The sequence below is a fragment of the Eublepharis macularius genome, chromosome 1 (assembly GCF_028583425.1).
Source record: "Eublepharis macularius isolate TG4126 chromosome 1, MPM_Emac_v1.0, whole genome shotgun sequence".
Taxonomy (NCBI): Eukaryota; Metazoa; Chordata; class Lepidosauria; order Squamata; family Eublepharidae; genus Eublepharis; species Eublepharis macularius.
Window position 1 is genome coordinate 20,330,275 of NC_072790.1, and position 22,228 is coordinate 20,352,502.

General features: G+C 43.5%; 1 protein-coding gene across 1 annotated transcript; it reads left to right on the forward strand.

Annotated features, from left to right (window-relative positions):
- FAM161A (FAM161 centrosomal protein A) lies at positions 1 to 20,237 on the forward strand. Its single transcript, XM_054992550.1, is given in 9 exon segments — positions 1 to 163; positions 3,049 to 3,123; positions 3,126 to 3,172; positions 3,371 to 3,612; positions 6,099 to 7,259; positions 18,044 to 18,211; positions 18,392 to 18,491; positions 19,173 to 19,333; positions 20,018 to 20,237. Coding segments are annotated over 9 exon segments (2,337 nt in total).
- The last annotated feature ends 1,991 nt before the right edge of the window (positions 20,238 to 22,228 follow it).

The window sequence follows — 22,228 nt, forward strand, 5'->3', positions numbered from 1 at the left end:
ATGGACGCGGGCCACCGGGCGGCGTTGCTCACCGCCTCGTGCCTGCGCACGCCGGTCGACCCCCTCACCAGAGCTCCGGTGGCGCTTTACGAGCGCCGGGCGGGAAGGCCCGCGGCGGGCGGCGAAGGGCAGGTGAGGCGGCGGCGCTTGGCGGCCGTTGGCGGTGCTGCCGCGTCGCGGCCAGGGAAGGAAAGAGCAGGAGCTGCTCTGGGGGTCGGTTGCGGCTCCTGCCGACAAAACCCCCTTTGCGTTCGGCGTTGCTTAATTCCCTTCTGCGGAGGTCCCAGTTCGGTGCAAGGCGGGATATTACAATATTTAGTTCGGGGGCGTCGTTTATAGTTCGCCCTTCTCCCTGAGACTCAAGACGATTTACACTGTATAGCAAGGCGTTGTTGTTGTTGTTGTTATTATGTGATGTTATCAACAGTGCACCAGTTGTTTGGGCTGGAGATGATTATACATGACAACGTTTCTACAGTGATTAAAAGATTCTAAAAGGAATAGAATGCCACATTAATGATGTCTGTCTGTACTAAGTACCTAGGAACACTCAAGTGCAGGACTGTGCAGTCCTCAATTCACGTGTAGGCTGTTCTTGCTCAGTGCATGTGAATGCTGCTTTCACAGGAGTTCCTTTTGTGTGGCTGCATCTGCAAGGGATTCTGAAAGGCAAAGTACCAATTCTGCTCTGTTTTTGCTGCCAGAAGAGGTATTGTAGGCTCCTTGACAGTGTCAATTTGCATTTCTCTAAGGTGTGAGAAAGTGTCAAGATCTGCATTTGAATGAATGGTTGTGGGGGAAACTGGAATTCTTTTAGCAATTAAGGAAGAACTGATATGAAACGCATGGGGAGCAAATTGAAATGTGACTCTGCGAGCGAGCACATGGAAAGGTGGAGGGGGCACATGTGAAATTAGGTTCACTTGAGCGTTCCAGTTACTCACAGCTCGTATGGCTATTGTCTTAAGCAGAAATTAAAATAGGAAGAACCTGATATTTAATTATTCCCCCAGTATATTTTGCCAAAGAAAGAGTAATGTTGTAATTTGTATCTGGTGGTAACCGTGTCACCTGTGCTCTGATGATATCTGTCTAGTAGTATTTTTTTTTTTTTGTAATCCTGGAGGAAGGTCAGGATTAAAAAATAAAGTACTACCAAACAGATACCGTTATTGTGGCATCCTCTTGGATTGGTGTATATCATTCCCCCCTTTTTCCATTTTACTCTCACAGCAGCCCTTGCGAGATACACCACCAACAACAGCATTCGATTTATATACCGTCCTTCAGGATGACTTAAAATCCACTTATGCTCACAACAGCAAACACCCTGTGAGGTGGGTGGGGCTGAGAGCTCTGAGAGAACTGTGGCTGACCCAAGGTCACCCAGCTGGCTTCAAGCGGAGGAGTGGGGAATCAAACCCAGTTCTTCAGATTAGAGTCCCACGCTCTTAACCGCTACACCAAACTGGCTCTCTCAGCCCAACTGTAGAGAGTGGCTGGCCTAAGGTCACCCCGTGGGCTTCATGGTGGAGTGAAGGTGATGATTGTGTTAAATATTATGGAAGGAGCTCCCTTCTCTGCTAGGATTTCCAGCCTCCAGATGGGGCCTGGATTCTTATGCTATTATAACAGATCTCCAGATTACAGAGTTCAGTTCCCCTAAAGAACACGGCAGTCTCAGAGATGTTAGGTGAAATTCCTCCCCAAATTACCCCCTTCATAGGCACCGCCTCCAATCTCCAGGAATTTCCCTACCTGGAGTTGGCAACTCTCCTCTCCCCACAGTGGGTTTCTCTACATTTGAATCTTGTGACAGTTTAAAGATTAAAACGATGTTAACCCATTACAAACATACAGGGAGCAGAGGCTAGGGTTGCCAGCTTCAGATGGGGAAATTCCTGGAAATTTTGGGGGTGGAGCCTCGAGAGGGTGGGGTTTAGGAAGGGGAGGGACCTCAGCAAGGTATAATGCCATGGATTCCATCCTCTGTTTCCTGGGTTTTGTGCTCCATGTGCATCTGTTAAAAGTCAACAACAAAAGCTTTTTCCAGTTCCTGCATTTGCATGCTAGGAATACTTCCACCTGCTTAATTTGTGTTTCTTGCGCACAATAGGGGACAATTGGGTGACTTTTTTCTACATTCGCTCCCTTCCCCCAACCTGTGTTCAGTGTAAGGGGAGGTTGTATCTTTCAGCCCTGCTTCCCTTGTGAAGATACTGCAGAGTGCATGTGTGCAGGAATAGAAATGTGCTCACAGTGATATCATCTTGACCTCACTTGGAACATGCTGGGAAAGAAAAAAGCCTGTTCTTCAACTACTTATATTGTAGCATTCTGAGAATAAAAGCTGCTTTTTAAAAAGTTTGCCATCTACAAAAAGCAGACAAATTACAAGTTCAGGCATTCCAAATTGCAAATTGTCAGACATTCCAAATACTTCAGGCATAATGGAAAACTTAGGAAGCTGGTCCTTCATCACCTCTGAGATTTGTCTGATATTTTTAGAGTGTCTGAAACATTACCTTCCATATAAATTGCAAGTAGCACAGTTGTACTCATCAGTTTAACTTAGGATAACAGCGGCCAGATGGTATTCCAGCTTCAAGCCTCTACAAATCTTTTAATGAGATTTACACCAACAAAGCTGAATTGTCTGATTGTATGTCAATGTGCAGCCTCACAGAAAATTGCTTGATATTTCACTGTCTCTTTAGTTGAAAAAGGCAATTATTATGCAAGAGTAGAACAAAAAACAGATCTTTTTTGCAAGGCGGTGCCAAGATGTGTCATAAACAATGTTGTAAATGCAGTCTATTCTATTTTATAACACAATTCTGTACTGTTGTACTGTGTTCCTTGAGGGCCTAGATGTGGGCATCAGTGGTCTCCCTTGCTACCACCGGGATCTAACCCAGAAATAGTGTGGTATAACTAGGGTCCCTTGTTGTTCCCATAGCAGGTCTACTTAACAAGGCACAATCTGTGCTTTATGTTTGCAGGAGTTGTGATGTGTATATTTTTGCAGGTTGCAGATCTGGGTGGCAGGCAGGCATGTATGCTGTTGCTGTAGGAGATGCCCTAAAATAACTATGCAGAGTCACAGGGACTTTTGTGCCACATGCACAAAAGGACTTATTTATCTTCCTTGGCAGATAGACCATTATTACAGGTGAGGAACTTTAGCCTTAGTTTAACGGCATGCAGTTGGGACCCTTGTCTGTCTCTAAGACTAAGCACACTCGAGCACTGAAGTGTCCAAAGCTAAATGTCTGCTGTTACAGCATCTGCTGTCCCCCTAGATGACTAGCATTTCAGTCAAACTAATTGCTCATTAGGAAATAAAAATGGATTTTTGTTCTGTTTAAAGGATATTTTGGATTTGAGTCCTGAGAGAAAGCAGAATTCTGCCATGGATGATGGTTGCAAGGGCTGGATAGACTTCTCCAAAATGTACCTCTCAAATCAGGAATATTACTTGAAGCTGGAAGAACTGAAGAATGCTCACATGGAGACCATGGCACAGCTGGAAAAAATGTATCAGAATAAACTATATCTCAGAGATGTGCAGCCCTTAACCGATATGGATGTGACCCAGTCTATGAAGCATCGGTATGCTTTATAACCATCTGTCTTGATGCGATGTCATTTGTAAACTCATTAGAGCTTTATCTGCAGACATACTCATGATTGCACCAAAATATGATTCTTGTGGAACGTATTCAGCTAGTTCCACGTCATATATACTAAAACTGGAACGATACAGAAAGAGAGCAAAGCTGGGGTTTAGTTTTCAAATGTTCCATTGAACATTTCTCCTAGAGCTTATAAAAGGCCACAGTTTCTCCCTACAGGTGGCTCAGGAAGAACAGCTGACTGAAGAACAAAAGTTAAATTATTCAAACTTTCTGTGTTTTACTTTAATCACAAGAAAACCATTAAAGTTCAAAATGCAGGTTAATCTCTTTTTAAAGAAAATAATCCCACATGAATTGGTTTTAAAATGTCTTTAAGTGCAAAAAAAGCAGCTTAATTCTGTTAAGAGCACCATTTTTACACCCTTGTGCTTTATAATAAATGAATGTACTACATGAGGAGTAATTATTCTTCACAGTCACGAAGGTGTAGGCATCATACTGCCAATTGCTTAGAAATGGATCTTGTGGATGCAACTTTTTCTTCTCTGCTGATGTATCTCCAAATGCCCCCAAAATGTCACAGCAGAATGCATTCTTAAATTAAAATGGCAGAGTCCAGTAGCACCTTTAAGATTAACCAACTTTATTGTAGCATAAGCTTTTGAGAGCCACAGCTCTCTTCGTCAGATCTGACGAAGTGAGCTGTGGCTCTCAAAAGCTTATGCTACAATAAAGTTGGATAGTCTTAAAGGTGCTACTGGACTCTTTGCTATTTTGCTACTGCAAACTAACACGGCTAACTCCTCTGGTTCTTAAATTAATACTTTTCAAGTTTAAGAACAAATTATTTTTCTGTAAAAGCTGAAAATACTCTTACAGTGAAATCCTAAATGGAGTTACTCCAGTCGAAGCCTATTGATTTCACTGGGATTAGAATGGAATAACTCTTCTTAGGACTTCACTGTTAAATATATATTTTAGATGCACCTGTAAAACATTGTGTCAGAAATCTTGTAATAGGTGCCAGAAGTTTTGAACATAGGCCATGTCAGGATCTGTTACAGAGTGATTTACACTGTAATATTAAACAGAGTTAGACCCTTCTAAACCCATTTAGTGGGCTTAAAAGGAGTAACTGTGTTTAGGATTCCACTGTTGTAAAACACTGTTTATTTAAGCTCTTGGATCACTGTTTCTTTGCAAATGTTTTGAAGATTAATCTTCAGCTTTTAAAAATATTTTGTCAAATGACAGGGCAAATCTCTTTGCATCCTCTTGTTTCTCTGATTATATTAAATCTATAATCTTTTCCCCCTCCATGTTTACTTTATATCCAATTAATCCTCTATAAACCATTATGGCCTTATCATACTTTTATGGATTTCATAGATTATCTTACATTCTGCTCAGGTTAATTTTTGTGTAGTCCTTAAGAGATATTCCTTTTATTTTGTTATTCCCTTATACCATTATTTCCAGGGATTCCTGGACCTAACAAAATAGGAGAAGTAATCATTCCTTTACTTTTAGTGCAATCAGATTAATTTTAATGCACTTTTAAAAACTCTACTCCAGGATAGGTGGCTCTAAAGCATGGAATAGAGATGGTTATCCAAATGAATGGAGACTGCTTCAGCATTTAGAAATAATGCTGCTTTTTGAGGTCCAAATGCTGCATTTACTTCTCTGTTCCAGCATATGGAACCTCCCTCATTACTGTCTTAAGAAGACTGAAACAAGTTGCAGACAGAATCTTCATTTTTTGACCTTGCTTTAAGAATATATTTTCTTCATCATTTAATAATTCTTTTAAAGAATTTAGATAAAAATCAAGCCTAATGAATAATTTTGTGCATAATATGAACCTGTATATTTTGTTATAAAGAGCTAACATGGCTGCCTGATTAAAAATCTGGATATTTTCTGTGCAGTCCTAAGCAGAGTTTACAGCCTTCTAAATCTATTGAAGTAAATGGGCTTTGAAAGGTGTAACTTTACTTAGGATGGCATTTTTTGTAGTACTAAATACACCTTTGACCCTCAAACAGAATTTTAAGTAACACCAAGATTGCAATATTTGGATGGACAAAATACCAAAAAAAAAGCATATGGGTGCTTAGAACTTGGTTCAATACAAGCAATTAAAATGCATTTTAAACTCCAAGGAACTTTTAATCAGAAAATCTACTCAGTGTAAGAAAACCCTGAGCATGTTATTTCTAATATGGAGAAGTTTGGCACGGACACACAGCTTAGTGTTATTTCTCAGACTCTGGCAGTATAGGAGGTGGAACAGGTATGCCCAGCCTTCCACACTGGCAGGATTCTGTGGCCTTGACCGTCCCTTTGATATGTTCCTCCTTCCTGTTACAGATCAAGACTGGACATTCTTTCAATCACTCCCATTATATGTTGATACTTGCCCCAAAATAACCTTTCCTCCCTCCTCTTTCCTTCTAGATCAGCATGGGAGAAGAGCTCTCTTCAGTCCTGGAATATGCATAAATCTTTTTCTGAGCCTGATTTAAACCATTCTTTCCACTCAGATTTATCTGATGCATCTGATATAGAACTAGAGCTAGAAGAAAATAATAGTGAAGGAGAATCAATGAAATTTGGAAGCGCATGGGAAGAGTTTTCTTTAGAGAATTTTCCCCACTGGACCACCAATGGCTCATCCAAGTTACAGACCCTGAAGAAGAGTAGGAGGAAGAAAAAAGCATGGTCTCCCAAGGTTACCGTTCCCGAGCCTTTCCAGATGACTATTCGAGAAGCTATGAAGAAAGAACAGAACATCAAATCCAAGGCACAGATTGAAATGGAAAACAATTTGCTAAAGAAACAACTGGAGGAGGAAGCAGAGTGTCAGAAGCAGTTCCGTGCCAATCCGGTGCCGGCTTGTGTCTTCATCCCTCTCTATCATGACATAATGAAGCAAAATGAAGAGCGTAGAAAGGTGGTCAAAGACAGAAGGAGAGAGCTTCTTTTGGCTTCACAAAAGCCATTTCGGTTTCTTGAAAGAGAGGCACAAAAGAAAGAAATGAGAAAAATGCAACAGAAGGATCTTTCTGCCCCAGATAAGAAAACCAAAATGTTCAAAGCAAAGCCAGTTCCTAAATCTGTTTACAGCCCCGAAATCAGTGAGAGGCTCAAGGAAGAAGAGCTCTACCGAGAAATTAGAATTCAGATGAGATCAGAAGAGCTTCTCTGCAATTCATTCCTCCCTAACAGCAGACTGGGCAATAAGCACAGCCCACCAAAATGCCTTGAAGAGAGCAAAATGTCCAGCTGTAAACCAAGGACCAAAGCAAAGATCCCAGACTTTGAGATGTTACATCGGAAATTTGAAAAGCAGCTTCAGAGGCAGCTGAATATGAAACATGTCACCGTCTGTGAACCTTTTAATCTCTGCACGTCAAATATCCCATCCAAAAGAGGAAAAATTCTAGAAGACATTCAGAGGGATGAAGAAAGCTTAAATGAAACACGGTGGCCCTATGCCTCTCCAAGATGTCAGCTCCACACGAGGTTGACAAATGCAGCTTCTTTGCCTTTGGACTCTGAAGAACCCACATCTCCAAGGATCACAGAACTGACAAGGAAACGATTACAAGCCGTAAGGTGAGCTGCTTGCTGGTATGCACTCGTTGCTCAGCTGTAAGAACAAACCCTTGTTTTGTGGATTGTATTTCTTCAGTGAAGTGTTCCAATTGTGACCTTCTTTCAGGGTTACTGCAGAACTGCCCTTAAAATGTTCAGTCTGATTTCAAGGGGTTCGATCCCAGCTTGAAAACACAGAGAGGTATTGTTATGATCTTTACTTTCTTTAGGGTAGATTTTTCTTTTAATCTATCCCTTAACCCTCTGGGTAGTCTGCTGCCACCAGGAATATTTTATTCCAAGATATTTTATTTAAATTTTCCCTTTGGTAACGTTCCCAAAGTGTCAGGCTCCTTCGTGGTTCTATGTGGCCCTGAGGATAGGAATGGAATATAGCAATGACAGCTACACTGGGATATAACAAAACAAAATAAACTTTTATTTAGTTAAGAAGCGTATTGGTTTTATAAAAGTGGTTCTCGGTTCTTAAAGTTACTTCATTTACTCTCATTCACACAGATCTCTTCAGCCTCTTTCTCTAACTCAATATTTGTCTCACAGAAATGCTTAAAACTCCTCAGGCAGCAGGCAGCTAGCCTCTCTTTCTCTGACTCTCATTCACAGAAATATGAAACCTGCTCAGGCAGCCCACAGCTGGCCTCTCTTTCCCTGACTGAGTGTCCTTTCACAAACATGCTCAGTTCAGGTTCCACACAGGTTATATTTCTCTCATAAACACTTCAACATATTCAGGCAGCACACAGCTAGCCTGCTTTCTTCTGACTGAAACCTTTTCTCTCTGCTCTGTCAGTCTAAACTGCATTCACTCCACCCACACTCTCAGTCATCAACCAACCAATATCACTCACTCATCCCTCTCTCACCCCCACTCTTCACCTAGCTCAAACCAAGCATTTAAAGACACATGCACCCATTTACTTGAAATCATTACAAATCCCCCCCTTCTCCTTAAGCGGAACACATCTCTTTTCGAGAAGAGTGGTGTGCAGCTTCCTCTGGCTTCCTCATTGTTTCTGCAGTTCCAGTTAAGTCCATTTCTCACTCTTCTGTGGTTTTTGGTTTAAAGTCTTGGATTTCTTTAACTTGCGTTCCTCCTCTGCTGGGGTGTCAGTCTAAACTGCATTCCGCCCACACACTCAGTCATCAACCAACCAATATCACCCACTCATACCTCTCTTACCCCCACTCTTCACCTAGCTCAAACCAAGCATTTAAAGACACATGACCCATTTACTCGAAATCATTACAGATATGTGCATGCTTTAAGTGTCATTAACTGGCAAGCAAATGGTCATGACCATGCAGCCAACTGGTTAGCTCAGACTTGTAAAAACAAAAGGCTGGTTTCAGATTATGCAAAACCATCCTATTTTGCAGCTCTGTTCATCTTTTCTGTCTGCCTACAAAGTCACTGTTACCCACAGATCATTGCAGTGGGGGCCAGTGTCCAGTGTGCTTTGCTCCTTTTGTGTGGCAGAGGGAGGGAAGGAAGGATGGAAAGGCTTATGAGGAGCACAAACCTGGTTAATTTCTAGACTTGTCTGCTCCTTCCCTCCTTTTGCACCAGAGCCCTATGATTAAAGTCTCCAATTAATTGCAATTAGTTGTAATGGTTGAATGCAGACAACTTTAATATGCTGAGGGATAGTTACTTTCCCAGGATCTTAAACAACCTGAAGAGTCCCACTTGTTTGTTTATTAATTAAGAGAGCCATCCTAGGCAGATCTATACAGAATACTTGGGTCTGTTCACTGGGACTTGCTCCTGGGAAAGCGTTCTCAGGATCATAGTGTAAGGCATTTGGACCACACAACTAATTGAAACTATTTGACGATTTGTGTCTTTAATCCAGGCACACAGAGGCAAGGAGAAGAGGAAGAGAGTGCACAAGGCTTGCTGGATGCAAGCAAGCTCTGGTTTGCTTGCCAGAGTTCTGCCTTGAGCTCTCTTTGCCCTCCTTTTCTGTTCTTCCCGCATCATCTGCCAACTCCTTTTGTACATTAGATCTGGGAGAGGGGGAAGCTGTGGAGAGTGTAAGAACAAGGATGGGAAAGACACTTTTTATCCTTTTCTGTTCCATTGGCAAATGATTGATTGCATAGGGGACCCGGTGGGTGCTTATGGGTGGGTGCCTGGACCCTATGGACCCTGAAGATTTTTTGCCCCTCAGTAGTAAGTTGCTTTATACTTTGGCCTGTCAAGGTTAGTATTTACTAGCAACATTCAGCCAAGCAACAGATTTCCAAGGTCTCAAGTAGAGGTCTTTCCCTTCACCTGGAGATGTCAGGGATGGAACTGGGATCTTCTGCATGTCAAGGAGGCACTCTGCTACTGAGCTGCAGCCATATGTGAGCTCTTTCTGTAGGAATCCTGCAGGTACCCGTGAACCAGAACTGGTGGGGCTGAAGATTTTCTCCCCATTGAATCCAGCTTGGATGATTGGCAAGTCTAGGTCTGTACTTGAGATGCTGTGCATAAGCCAGGGTTTCATAGTGGTTAGAGTGTCTGACTAGTATCTGGGGGGGTCTAGTCCAGTGATGGCGAACCTTTCTGAGCCTGAGTGCCCAAACTGCAACACAAAACCAACTTATTTATTTCAAAGTGCCAACACTGCAATTAAACCTGAATACTGAGGATTTAGTTAAGAAAAAACAACTCATACAGTTGTCTGAACTAATTCTCTCTCACTCTCTTACTCACTCACTCACTCAGGAGCCACGAATGAAAGTAAAGTAAGTGAAATCAAAGCAGTTTGCCCTTCTTTACACCAGCAGCCCGGCTTGCAAGCACTCTCTCTCTCTCTCTTTCTCTCTCTCTTTCTCTCTCTCTCTCTCTCTCACTCACTCACTCACTCACTCAAGAGCCACAAATGAAAGTAAAGCAAGTTAAATCAAAGCAGTTTGCCCTTCTTTACACCAGCAGCCCAGCTTGCAAGCACTCTCTCTCTTTCTCTCTTTCTCTCAAGAGCCACAACTGAAAGTAAAGCAAGTTAAATCAAAGCAGCTTACTCTTCTTTAGAAAGCCAGCCCCAGCAGCCCGGCTGCTGCCTCTGATTCCTGCTGCTAAAGAGACGGGCAGCAGGGATGCAGCCTTGAAGAAAAGGAATCGTGGGCAGGGCCAAAACCCATGTGATCTCTTCTCAGAGCTACTGGAACACTGTTCCAGGTGTTCCCCTTCCAAATGAGCTCTGAACCTAGCGATCGGCGACTTGGCTCGCGTGCCCACAGGGAGGGCTCTGTGTGCCAGCTGTGGCACACATGCCATAGGTTCGCCATCGCTGGTCTAGTCTGTCCTGGAAGTTTGCTGGGTGACCTTGGGCCAGTCACATACTCAGCCTAACTCCACAGTGTTGTTTTGGGGATAAAATAGAGGGGAGAATTATATAAACCCCTTTGGGTCCCTATTGGGAGAAAGGCGGGATATAAATGAAGTAAATAAATAAATAAATATAGCAAGATCAATGGGGCTGATTTCCTAAGCTAAATTTTCTTGGTGCAGTGCAGCTCTCTGTGACAAAATCACCTGCACAGGAGACTGTGTACTCTAAAAGGGTAATGAAAGCTATATTATGAACATATTTGGGAGGGGGGGTGACTTAAGTATTATTAATTGTAGCGTAGTAGCTGGACTTGGATGGGGGGGTGGGGTGGAATCCACTTTCAGATCCCGACAATGGTCACTTTATAACCTTGGGCTCATCATTCTTTTTCAGCTGAACTTACTCATCATGGTCATGGGGAGGATAAAATGGAGGCAGGCAGAGCTATGTATGCTATCTGAGCTTCTAGGAGAAAAGCAGTAGGATAATAATATATGGATAGATATACCTGGATTTGTCAGACTATGCTACTCCAGATTTGATAGTCTGCCTCACTCCCTTCTGCAAGAAGACAAGGTCTTTTTGGTTTCAAAAGGTTTATTGTGAAAGACAGCATTCATCTCCAAGTATGCATAATCCAGGATAGACATCCTGGCCGACCAAAGGATTGACAAGAATAACTCATGAACAGAAAATGGTTATATTTCACACTCCTCAGCCCAGCCTCCCCCCTGAGATCACATAGCAAAACTTCTCAGCGGCATGATGTGCTGGCCAAGGTCGAGCAGACAGATAAGAGAGTTTCCTATCCCATGGGTTTGGCTCCTTGCAGGTGTTGAGGCCTGGAGGGAAAGATAGACTAAATACTACAGAATTAAATATGGCTTTACTCAGGTTAAACAGTCTCTGACATTCTGCCACCCTTAAGATCCCCCTCCCCCCGGTTTGTGAGGGTATGCTTGATGAAATTGCTTAAGGAGTCTGGGGGCTTTTACATGGATAGACTCCACCCACTCGTGATACCCCTCCTCAAAGTCCTTCCAGCGAATTAAATAAAACAGCTTATTACATCTAATTTTAGAGTCCAGTATTTCCTCCACTTCGTAGTGAACTTGATCATTGATCATGGTTGGAAGGGGAGTATTGGGTGTAGGATGCCATTGGTCTGGTGCAGGGGCCTTTTTTAGTAGACTTACATGGAATGATGGGTGTACGTGGCGCAGGTTTTTTGGTAGAGTGATTTCTACATTTAATGTTTTTAAATGTTTTTAAATGTATTATTTAATGTTTTTAAATGTTTTTAAACATGTTTGTATTTGTTATCCGCCCTGAGCCTGCGAAAGCGGGGAGGGCGGAATATAAATATAATAAATTAAATTAAATTAAAATTAAATTAAATTACAGTTACTTTGTTAATTATTCATTTAACAGGGAATGGTCCCAAGTATTTCAAAGCCAATTTTTTGCTGGCTTGGTCTATTTGAAGGTTCTTCATTGAAATGTATACTTTATCCCCCGGTTGCAATTCCCATTCTTTCGCATGGTGGCGATCTGCATATTTCTTATAATCTGCTTTAGCTTTGTTTAAGGCTGTTTGTATAGCTGTCCATTGTTGGCTAAGGGAGGTCCACCATTGATGTAAGTCCACTGAGGGCTGTTTCCCTTGTGGTAGTTCAAAGGGAAAAGCTTTTCCATCATATCTGTGCACAATTTTAAAGGGAGATTCCCCTGTTGAACTATGAACTGCGTTGTTGTAAGCATATTCTGCGAAATGAAGAAGATCGACCCAATTATCTTGCTGAAAATTAATATAACATCGGAGAAATTGTTCTAATATTTGATTAGTTTTTTCCGACTGTCCATCACTTTGCGGGTGGAACGCTGAACTGATTCCTTGCTCCATCCCAGTTAATTGAAGTAGCTCTTTCCAGAAATTGGCAATAAACTGTCCGCCGCGGTTGGATATCACCTTAGAGGGAAAGGAAACACAATGTGTTTCATAAATATTTCTGCGAGTTTCTTGGCGGTGGGTATGGTTGTGCAAGGTATAAAATGTGCTTGCTTGGAAAATAGGTCTACAACCACTAAAATACAGGAGCAGCCCCTGGAGGCGGGGGGAGATCGGTAATAAAGTCCATAGAAATTACTTCCCAAGGTCTACTTGGGGTTTCAAGCGGCTGCAGGAATCCCGGGGGCTTTCCCTTCCTGGTTTTGGTGCTTATACAGGTAGGGCAAGAGGATACATATTGGGAAACATCTTTTCTGATACCCGGCCACCAAAATTGTCTTTGTACTAAGTGGAGAGTTTTTAAGTAGCCGAAGTGACCGGCGGTGCGAGCATCATGACAACGTTATAAAACCTCCTTTCGGAGGCTAGCTGGTATGTACAACTTATCCTCTTTTACCCAATCCCCCTCCGCCGTTTGAGACATTTTTGCTTTGGGCACTCCCTCCCCTTCTTTTTCCACCTTGCTTTTCACTTTCGCTCTCCACCGCTTTTCAGCATCTCGCTTCTGCGCAGTTTGGCTGCGAGTGGTAACCACTCATCCCAGTTGGTGGGGGGTGAATACAGTGTCAATGGTTTCCTCCTTTTTACTTTGATGTTGGGGCATGCGCGAGAGAGCGTCTGCTAGGACGTTAGTTTTGCCCGGCAAGAACTTTAAAGTGAAATTGAACTTGGAAAAGAATTCCGCCCATTGAAGTTGTTTAGCATTAAGACGTCTGGGGTTTCTTAGGGCTTCTAAGTTTTTGTGATCTGTCCACACTTCAAAAGGGTGTCGAGCCCCTTCCAGCCAGTGACGCCACACTGTGAGAGCTACTTTTACGGCAAAGGCTTCCTTTTCCCATACATTCCAGTGCCGTTCTGCTTCTGAAAATTTTCTAGACAGATACGCGCATGGTTTGGCTTTCCCGTCCTCTCCTTTTTGCAGAAGTACACCCCCAATGGCTGCATCGCTGGCATCGACCTGCATTATAAAGGGTCTATTTTCGTCTGGGTGTTGTAGGATGGGTTCTGAGGTAAATTTGTGTTTGAGTTCATCAAAGGCTGCTTGGCAAGTTTGATCCCACTCTAATTTAGTAGTGGGTTTCTTTGCCTGATCCCCCTTTCCTTTAGTTTTTAAAAGCTCGGTTAACGGTATGGCTATTTGCCCAAATCCTTCTATAAAGTCTCTGTAGAAATTGGCAAACCCTAAAAAAGATTGTAATTGTTTACGAGTACGAGGGGTTTGCCATTCTTGCACAGCTTTAATTTTGGCTGGATCCATCTTTAGTCCTTGCCCGGAAATGCGATAGCCCAAATAATCTAGTTCAGTTTTATGGAACTCAGATTTGGACAGTTTGATAGGGAGTTGGTGGCACATTAACGTAGTCAGCACTTCTCGTACTAATTTGACATGCTCTTCCTTTGTTTTTAAATAAATTAACACGTCATCTAGGTACACCACCACTCCTTTATACAAATATTTGTGTAGTACCTCATTGATCATGGACATGTATACTGATGGGGCTCCAGATAAGCCAAAAGGCATGACTAGGTATTCATATTGGCCTAAGGGCGTATTGAAAGCGGTTTTCCATTCGTCCCCTTCTTTAATTCTGACATGGAAGTAAGCATCTTTTAAGTCCAACTTAGTGAAGATCTTACCTTGCGCCACTACGTTGAGTAGATCTCTGATGAGCGGGATGGGGTAAGCGTTGGTTGCCGACACTGCATTGATCCCTCTGAAGTCTGTGCAGAGTCTTAAACCCCCATCCTTCTTTTTAACAAATAGCACAGGAGCTGCATGCGGGCTGTTAGCCGGGCGGATGAATCCTCTTTCCAAATTTTTGTCAATAAATTTTCTTAATTCCTCTCTCTCCAGTGGGCTCATAGAATACAATTTGCCTTTGGGTAGCTCCTCCCCTGGTAGGATTTCAATGGCGTAATCAGTGGTACGATGAGGGGGAAGACTGTCAGCCTCCTCTTCGCTAAATGCTTGCTGCAGAATTCTGTACTCTTTAGGGATACGGTTTAACTCTTCTTTAGTTAGAAGTGCGACATCCATTACCGGGGTTTTTGTTTTCCCCCATTCTATTTGCCAGTTATGATGTTTGCAATTATCATGGCTAAAGTCTATTATTACTTTAGCCCAGTCTATATGGGGGTTATGATCCCATAACCACCGACTGCCAAGAATTAAGGGATATTTGGCTGCTTGACTTATTACAAAACATCTTTTCTCCCAGTGGTTTTTGATACCAGTGGGCACCGGTTCAGTCTCTAAGGTTACTGGAGACATGTTGGAGCCATCCATTTGTTCAAAAATAATGGGATTTTCCAGTTCTTTAGCCCTTAGACCCAATCCATTTACTAAAGCTGGGGCTATAATGTCTCTGGAGCAGCCAGAATCAATTAATGCTTGTACACATATATGTGTCCCCTTCTTGGGGTTCAGTAAAATCACAGATGTGAATAAGATAGACCCTTTTTCTCTCACCTCTTGGGGGGAGTTTTCCTTACTGATCTGCCGGTCGGGTCTCCTTATGACAGATCCATCTCGTTTCCCGACTGGGGGCTTGGAACTTCTTCCTCCTCTTCAGTGGGCTGTACGTCAAGCTCCATCAAAACTTCTTCCGCTTCCAAGCCCTTTTCTGGCTGGTTGCGTTTCGGCATTCCTCTTCCTTGGCTTGCTCTTGGGGCTGGGACGGGTCGTGCCTGAGTGGAAGGCGGTTGCGCTGTCAAGCGGGTAGGACATTGCGCTGCAAAGTGCCCACTTCTACCTCATTGGAGGCACAGTCCTTGTCGCCAACGAGTATCTCTAGCCCCACGGGTCGGGGTCCCCCTCTTCCTCCCTTTTGGATTATCGGGGTTCTTCTTGTCCCCATAGCCTGTTGTTGTTCCACCAGCCGCACTTGTTGTATACGGTTTTTGACCTCACAGGCTAATTGAATCCAACCGAGGAGGGTTGGTGGATCATCCTGCATTAGCACCCGATCCAGCAATCTGGGATTCATGCCTCCCTTAAACATTACTATTTTCGTTCCTTCTTCACAGTGGGAACATTTGGCTGCTAGTTGTCTGAATTTAGCAGCATATTCTCTGACTGGTTGCGTGCCCTGCCGCAGTACTTGTAATTCCGTACGAGATCGATCCTCCTCCAGAGGATCCTCATATTGTGCGCGCAGCGCCGCCATAAAAGTTTGTAAAGTGTCCAGCTCCGGCGTGCCAGAGTCATATAAAGTTACATACCATTCGGCTGCTTTGCCTTCCAATCTCGATGCAAAATGATCGATTCGGCTTTCCTCATCTGGAAACAGATGCCCCCACCTATTAAAGAATTGAAGTGCTTGAACTATACAAAATCCCAATTTCCGTGTATCTCCATCGAACGTGGCTTCTAATTTAATCCAGCCCCAAGGTAATTCCGGTTCGCTTCTTCTATCTGGCAACCCTGGTGGTGGAGGAGGTGGATGCATTGGCCCTTGTAGTACTCCCCGTGGTTGCCCTTGCGGAACTCCCATAGACCTAGGTCTGGGTGGATTCCCAGGCGGCAGGGCTCTCGGAAGTGCTCCTGGGGGTACTTGTAGGAGCAAGGGTTGTTGAGGTGCCACCTGCCTCGGCGGAGGTGGGGGTACTTGTCTCGGAGGTGGAAGAAGCTGCTGTCTGGGGGGAACAGTTTGGCCCGAAGGCGGCGGCTGTTGAATGTTTTGAGTAGTGAGTGGTGGTCGAGTTGGGGCCGGAGGTGTCGGCAAAGGTGTTTGTGCTACTTGTGTAGCTCCTTGCTGTTGTTGCAGGGCGGACGTTGCTCTCGGTGTTGGAATAATCGGTTGTTGCTGCTGTAGCAGAGACGGGCCTACGCTGGATCCCAGAGTGGATTGCGTAGCAACCGATCTTGGGGCATTAGTTGGTACTTGCCCCTGCACCACCGATGGCGTTTGTCGAATTTGATCCGCCGCCGCTCGCTCTTCTCTCTGCCCTCTCACCAGCTCACCAATAAGGAAAACAGCTTGGGCTAATTCGTCTTCCATTGCCGCCATTCGACTTTCCATGCATTGATGATATTCAGCGGCTTCCTGCGCTGCTCAGCCCCCTCCTTGATAACTGGCTTCAGAGGGTTCTCATGACCGGGGAGGGACAAAATCCGATGGCCACGGCTCTATGGGTCCCTCCGCGCCTCCAACCGTTCCCCCTTCTTGGGGACTTATTCCCCGGCTACCATCAGGGGGTATCGGGCTTAATGTGGCCTCGCCTTGTATCCATCGTTCTTCTTCCTCGGTCATGTTGGCTAATATTCCCTTCGCTAGCCCGGTAATTGCCGAAATCCCAGTATCCACTGCTTGGGTTCGATATTCCAACTGTTGTGTACGACGGCGTTCCCAAGCTCTGGCTGAGTTCACATTGGAGTAATCCCAGCTCATAAGTTCATGTCTAGTGGTTTCCCAATCCTGGAGGCTGTCCGCACCTCGGGGATCCCACTCTTCAAGGCGGCCCGCAGCTACGTTCCACTTGTACCATGGTTGGGTGCTGGCCCGCGTTTCTTCTGGTGTGTGGGTAGCCCTCCGTAGATCCCATATGATGCTGGGGCCTTCCTGCTCTGTCGACCCGACGGTGCGTCGAACGTCAATCATGGTCCCCGCTCTCCTCTCCCGCCCTTTTCTAGGCCGGGAGCCCCACTGCCTCGGAGTCGGCAGTGAAATTAGCTGACTCTGTCCATTATCCTCTCGCACCTTAGGCCGTGCGCCGGCTACCCTCAGAACAGGTTGCTCAGCTCTTCCGTCAGGCACCATTCCCGCTCCTTCCTCAGGAACTCTCTCTTTGGGGACTTCATAAGGTGCCTCGATAGGTACCTCAGTAGGGCCTGGGGTCTCCCCCGACCCATTCGCTGGTACCAGTGGTAGAGAGTCGTCCTCCTCCTGGCCAGCGATGGGTAGATCAAGCAAGGAGTCCTTGGTATCCATCTGCCCTGGGTGAGGGGGTTGACTTCAAAGGAGTGATTCTTGTCAAAATGTCAGACTGTGCTACTCCAGATATGATAGTCTGCCTCACTCCCTTCTGCAAGAAGACAAGGTCTTTTTGGTTTCAAAAGGTTCATTGTGAAAGACAGCATTCATCTCCAAGTATGCATAATCCAGGATAGATATCCTGGCCGACCAAAGGATTGACAAGAATAACTCATGAACAGAAAATGGTTATATTTCACACTCCTCAGCCCAGCCTCCCCCCTGTGATCACATAGCAAAACTTCTCAGTGGCATGACGTGCTGGCCAAGGTCGAGCAGACAGATAAGAGAGTTTCCTTTCCCATGGGTTCGGCTCCTTGCAGGTGTTGAGGCCTGGAGGGAAAGATAGACTAAATACTACAGAATTAAATATGGCTTTACTCAGGTTAAACAGTCTCTGACAGATTTATATACAGCTTTGGGAAATTCTTACAAGAATATTTCAATATTTTAAAATGTTTAGCTTTTCCTCCCCTCATCCAGAGATTCAATTGAGGAAAAAAGAAAGCTGGAAGAAGAGCAAAAAAAGAGCAGAGCAAAACAGAAACAAAGAGCAAGAAAACTACAGAGACTTATAACCACTCGGGCAGAGGCGAATGATCCACACCAGAGCCTGGCTCAGTTGTACAAATCTAAGTTAAAAATATTCAGGTATTCTGTTACTTTTTCTCAAAGCCCTGACCCTCTAGATGCAGGAGTGCTGGTGCAGAAGCAGGTGGTTTGGGTTTCTAACATTAGACTAGTTGTGTTGCTTCCATTTTGATTTTGTTCCAAAAAAAAAATTACAATTAAATCCCATCCCATTCCATGTCCTGGTATATTAAAAAACAGGAAACATGAAAAACAGAGAATGAAAGAATATCTCCAGGAACTTGAAGAAATGGAAGAAAGGGTGGAAAAGAGGCCCCTGTTGTTGGAAAGAGCTACACAGGTTATTGTTGTCTCTCATCTCTTTGCTAAATTTATCTCCTTCCTTTGGAAAATCACGTTTGGTTTTTCACCTGAAATTCAAGAATAATGAGCCAAATTACCCGTGTTCCCTCCCCCTTCCACCCTTGTTGCCTAGCATCCCTTTGGTAGTCCTGCACCCCAGTCATCAGACTTCCTCTGCATTATCCCTGCAGGCGTCATTTCTTTTATCAACACTTCCTTCACCAGCAGTGACTGCTGCCTGTTTGCTTATAGTTGTGTGTGCGACAGTGTCCCCAATGCTGCTGTCTTTCCTTTGCTCTGTACTGCTGAGCTGCTCGAGTCTTGGTAAGAAAAGCAGAGATTGCAGTTTAGTCAACAGTGGATTGAAAATTCTTCACACTTATAAGCTGTCAAATAGTCTGCCATCTAGGGCAGAGGGTGCCGGATTAAAAATGTCTCTATGCAAAGTTGTATCTGAATTATGGTATTCCATTTCAGTTATGCCGTTTGAATTCAGGGTTGTCTAATTGCTCCATGGAGCTCTTATGTTCTGGCATAGAAGAGCATCCCCTTTAAATTAAGTTACATTTAGCAACTAATGAATATATACATATATGCAAAATATTACAAGAGATGTGGCAATTTCTTTAATAATAAGTAATATCTTTAACATACGATTTTTTTCTTCTCCTCAATGTAGAAAAATGCCCAGATAGCAGCTGAGAAGCATTACTCTGATACACTTCGAGAGCTGGGGTTATGTGAAGAGTTTGTTTCAAAGAAAGGCCGAACTTCAACAGAAATGCACATGCAGTGCTGTTCCAGTGATGGCTCTGAAAATTCAGTAATCAAAAGAAGAAGGTAGTCCTTCCTTACACGTGGCTTTCCCTACAGTCTTTAAGCTGGGAGAACAATACAGTTGTGGTTGTTACTCTCTGATAGGAATAATTGGCACTAATTCAGTCATTGCATGGTATGACCACTTGGATGAAGGGAACAACAATAGGAATGAATTGTAGTTTTAGGTGGGCAGTCATCTTGGTTTGCAGTAGAACAGCAGGATTGGAGTCCAGTGGCACCTTAGAGACCAACAAGATTTTGAGAATGTAAGCTTCCAAGAGTCAGAGCTCCCTTCTTCAGACACGAGTAGGAATAGAGATCCCTGAGCCTTGATATCCCAGCCAAAGGTAGGTGGGGTGTTACAAGGGAGGGCATCAAAATGTAAAGGTATAATGCAGCTTGATTAGATGGGAGGGGGAATAACAAAAGAAGGGAGCTCTCACTCTCAAAAGCTTACCCTTAAAATCTGGTTGGTCTCTAAGGTGCCGCTGGACTCAAATCCTATTGTATATTGTAGTGGGCTTTCTGTTTCTTAATTTAGTTCACCAGTGTGATACCACTGGTTTCTGAGCCTGGCAGTAGTTCCTGTTGTCTGTGGCATGATCAGTTTTTCACAACTCAACGGGGTGGTTTTTTTAAAAAAAACCGAACTGTCCTTTAAAGGATCCCAGTGTGAATCTTCTTTCTTTTCTTTTTTTCCTATAGTGATAATGAAATTGCATTGAATAAAGGAAAATCTAATGGAGAAGAAGAGAAATCAGAGGTCCAGCCTGGCCAATCCTGTGAAAAAGAAGAGGAGGAAGAGGAAGAGAAGACCGAGTCTGACTTAGATCATGATGAGCAAGATGATCCTGAGCATGAAAGCGAAAACTCTGGGAACAGTGCTGTAGAAAACTCCAGTGATAATGAAGAGTTACCTGACTGAAACGCATTCCAGCTTTTGTGTTCCTTGGGATTTGTTGCTTAATCCATTAGAGTAAGATATGGGTTGGAAAAGATGTGATTACTGGTGCTAATGGCATTGATGTGTGTTTCATGCACAGGTTTTGCTGTGAGGTTGTGTGTGTGTGTGTGTGTTATGTGCTGTCAAGTCACCTCTGACCTGTGGTGACCCGATGAATGAAAGACCTCCAAAACATCTGTGAGGTTACTATAAGGATGACTTCTGGAGTGGCAGAGTCACTTTCCGATTCCCTCCTTTCTCTGCAAGGATACACACAGTTGCTGGTGACTGACATTTTGTGCTGGCTTTGCCTACAGCTCTCACTTCATTATTTAGTTCCAACTCTTCTAAGTATCCTAGCTAAGTATTTGAAAGTGTATATATTAACTAAAAATAGTGTTTTTACTGCAGTAAAAAAAATTCCCGTATTTTCAAGATGGCCATTCACAAACCGAATACAGTGGAAATTCCTGCAAGTGAATTGCATTGACCAGCCGTGGATTAACAGGGTATAGCAAGAGCTATGTGCTTGTAGTTCTCAGCTCAGCCATGAATTCACAGCAGTCTTAAGCCAGTTGCTGTTTTTCTTTGTAATTCAATACCAGCAGGGACAGGTCATAATTTGCTCTTATTATTTATTTACTAAATTTATACCCTGTGTTTCTCCGCAGTGGGAACCCAAAGTAGCTTACAGCCATTCTCCATTTCTCCATTTTATCTTCACAACAACCCTATGAGGTGGGTTAGTTTAAGAGTGTGTGACTGGCCCAGGGTCACCCAGTAAGCTTTCATGGCAGAGCAGGGATTCAGATCTGGTTCTCTTAGATCCTAGTCCGACTGTAACCACTACACCACCCTGTCACCCACCCATCCCCAGGTCCTCCTCTTCAAGAAAAAGAAGTGATTCAGACATGAAATTATATCATTCCACAAGAAAGGATTTGGACGAACAGGGTTTTCGGCACTGAGAGCAACTGCTCCAAGGCTCGTATGTATGTTACCTTGGGTCATAACTGTTGTTTAAGATCCTTGCTGTAATCTCGTTTTGCAAAATATGATTCTGTTGTGAAAAAGGAATTCTGAAAGTGCCCTTTTATCAGCTTCTATGAAGTGGATTCATTCAGTGTTCTCTGGAACAGGGTGAATTTTGTTTCCTAAGATGTAATCAGCTCCCAAGAACAATAGCTATATTAATGTGTCATAACAAAACTTCTGTCAGCTCAGCCCCCATCTCAGGTCAGTTTTCTTTCCTACACTCTGAAAGACATTGTGCCCTTAAGGCCAAAACCAAAATTTTAAACTATTATTGATAATCTCTTAAAACTGCAAAGCCTTGTGACACCTGGAAGAGCAGCACATTTGTCAAGGCAGAAACTTTCATCACAATAGGTAATGAAATGAATATTTTATGGGAGAAAAAAATCTTATGAGTACTTTAGTGTCCTTAATGTGAGAGAATGACATATGAGAGGCTGAGAGTAATTCTAATTGTGGCTAGATCTTGGCCTTCATAGCATTTGTATTATTTAGTGCAATTTTTATTCTATCTCATCCACAAAGCTCAAGACAGTAAGTTCTTCAGTCTGATGGCTAGTCCATAATTTTTTTCTGGGTTTTTTTGGACATTTTTACAGGACATAGGACTTCACACTTGTGACAGAAAGTGCTTAGACAGGCAGAGGAAGCAAATCAATTGCCTTTTTTTCATTCAGATTTCATCAGTAGCTTGGAGGGTTTCCTGTGTGGGTGTGTCAGTCTGCTGTTAGAAAGCCTGCAGTTTTTGATCATTATTTTTCCATGTTTTAAAGCTACAGGATGATAGAATTAAAAGTTGATGGATCAGGCCATAGAATATAAAATCCATAGGCACCCCCCCCCCACACACACACACACAACAGTTTCCCTCAACATTACCAAGTACCTAAATGTCTCCCTGAAGAAAATCAGGAAAAAAACCCCAAACATTTCTCATA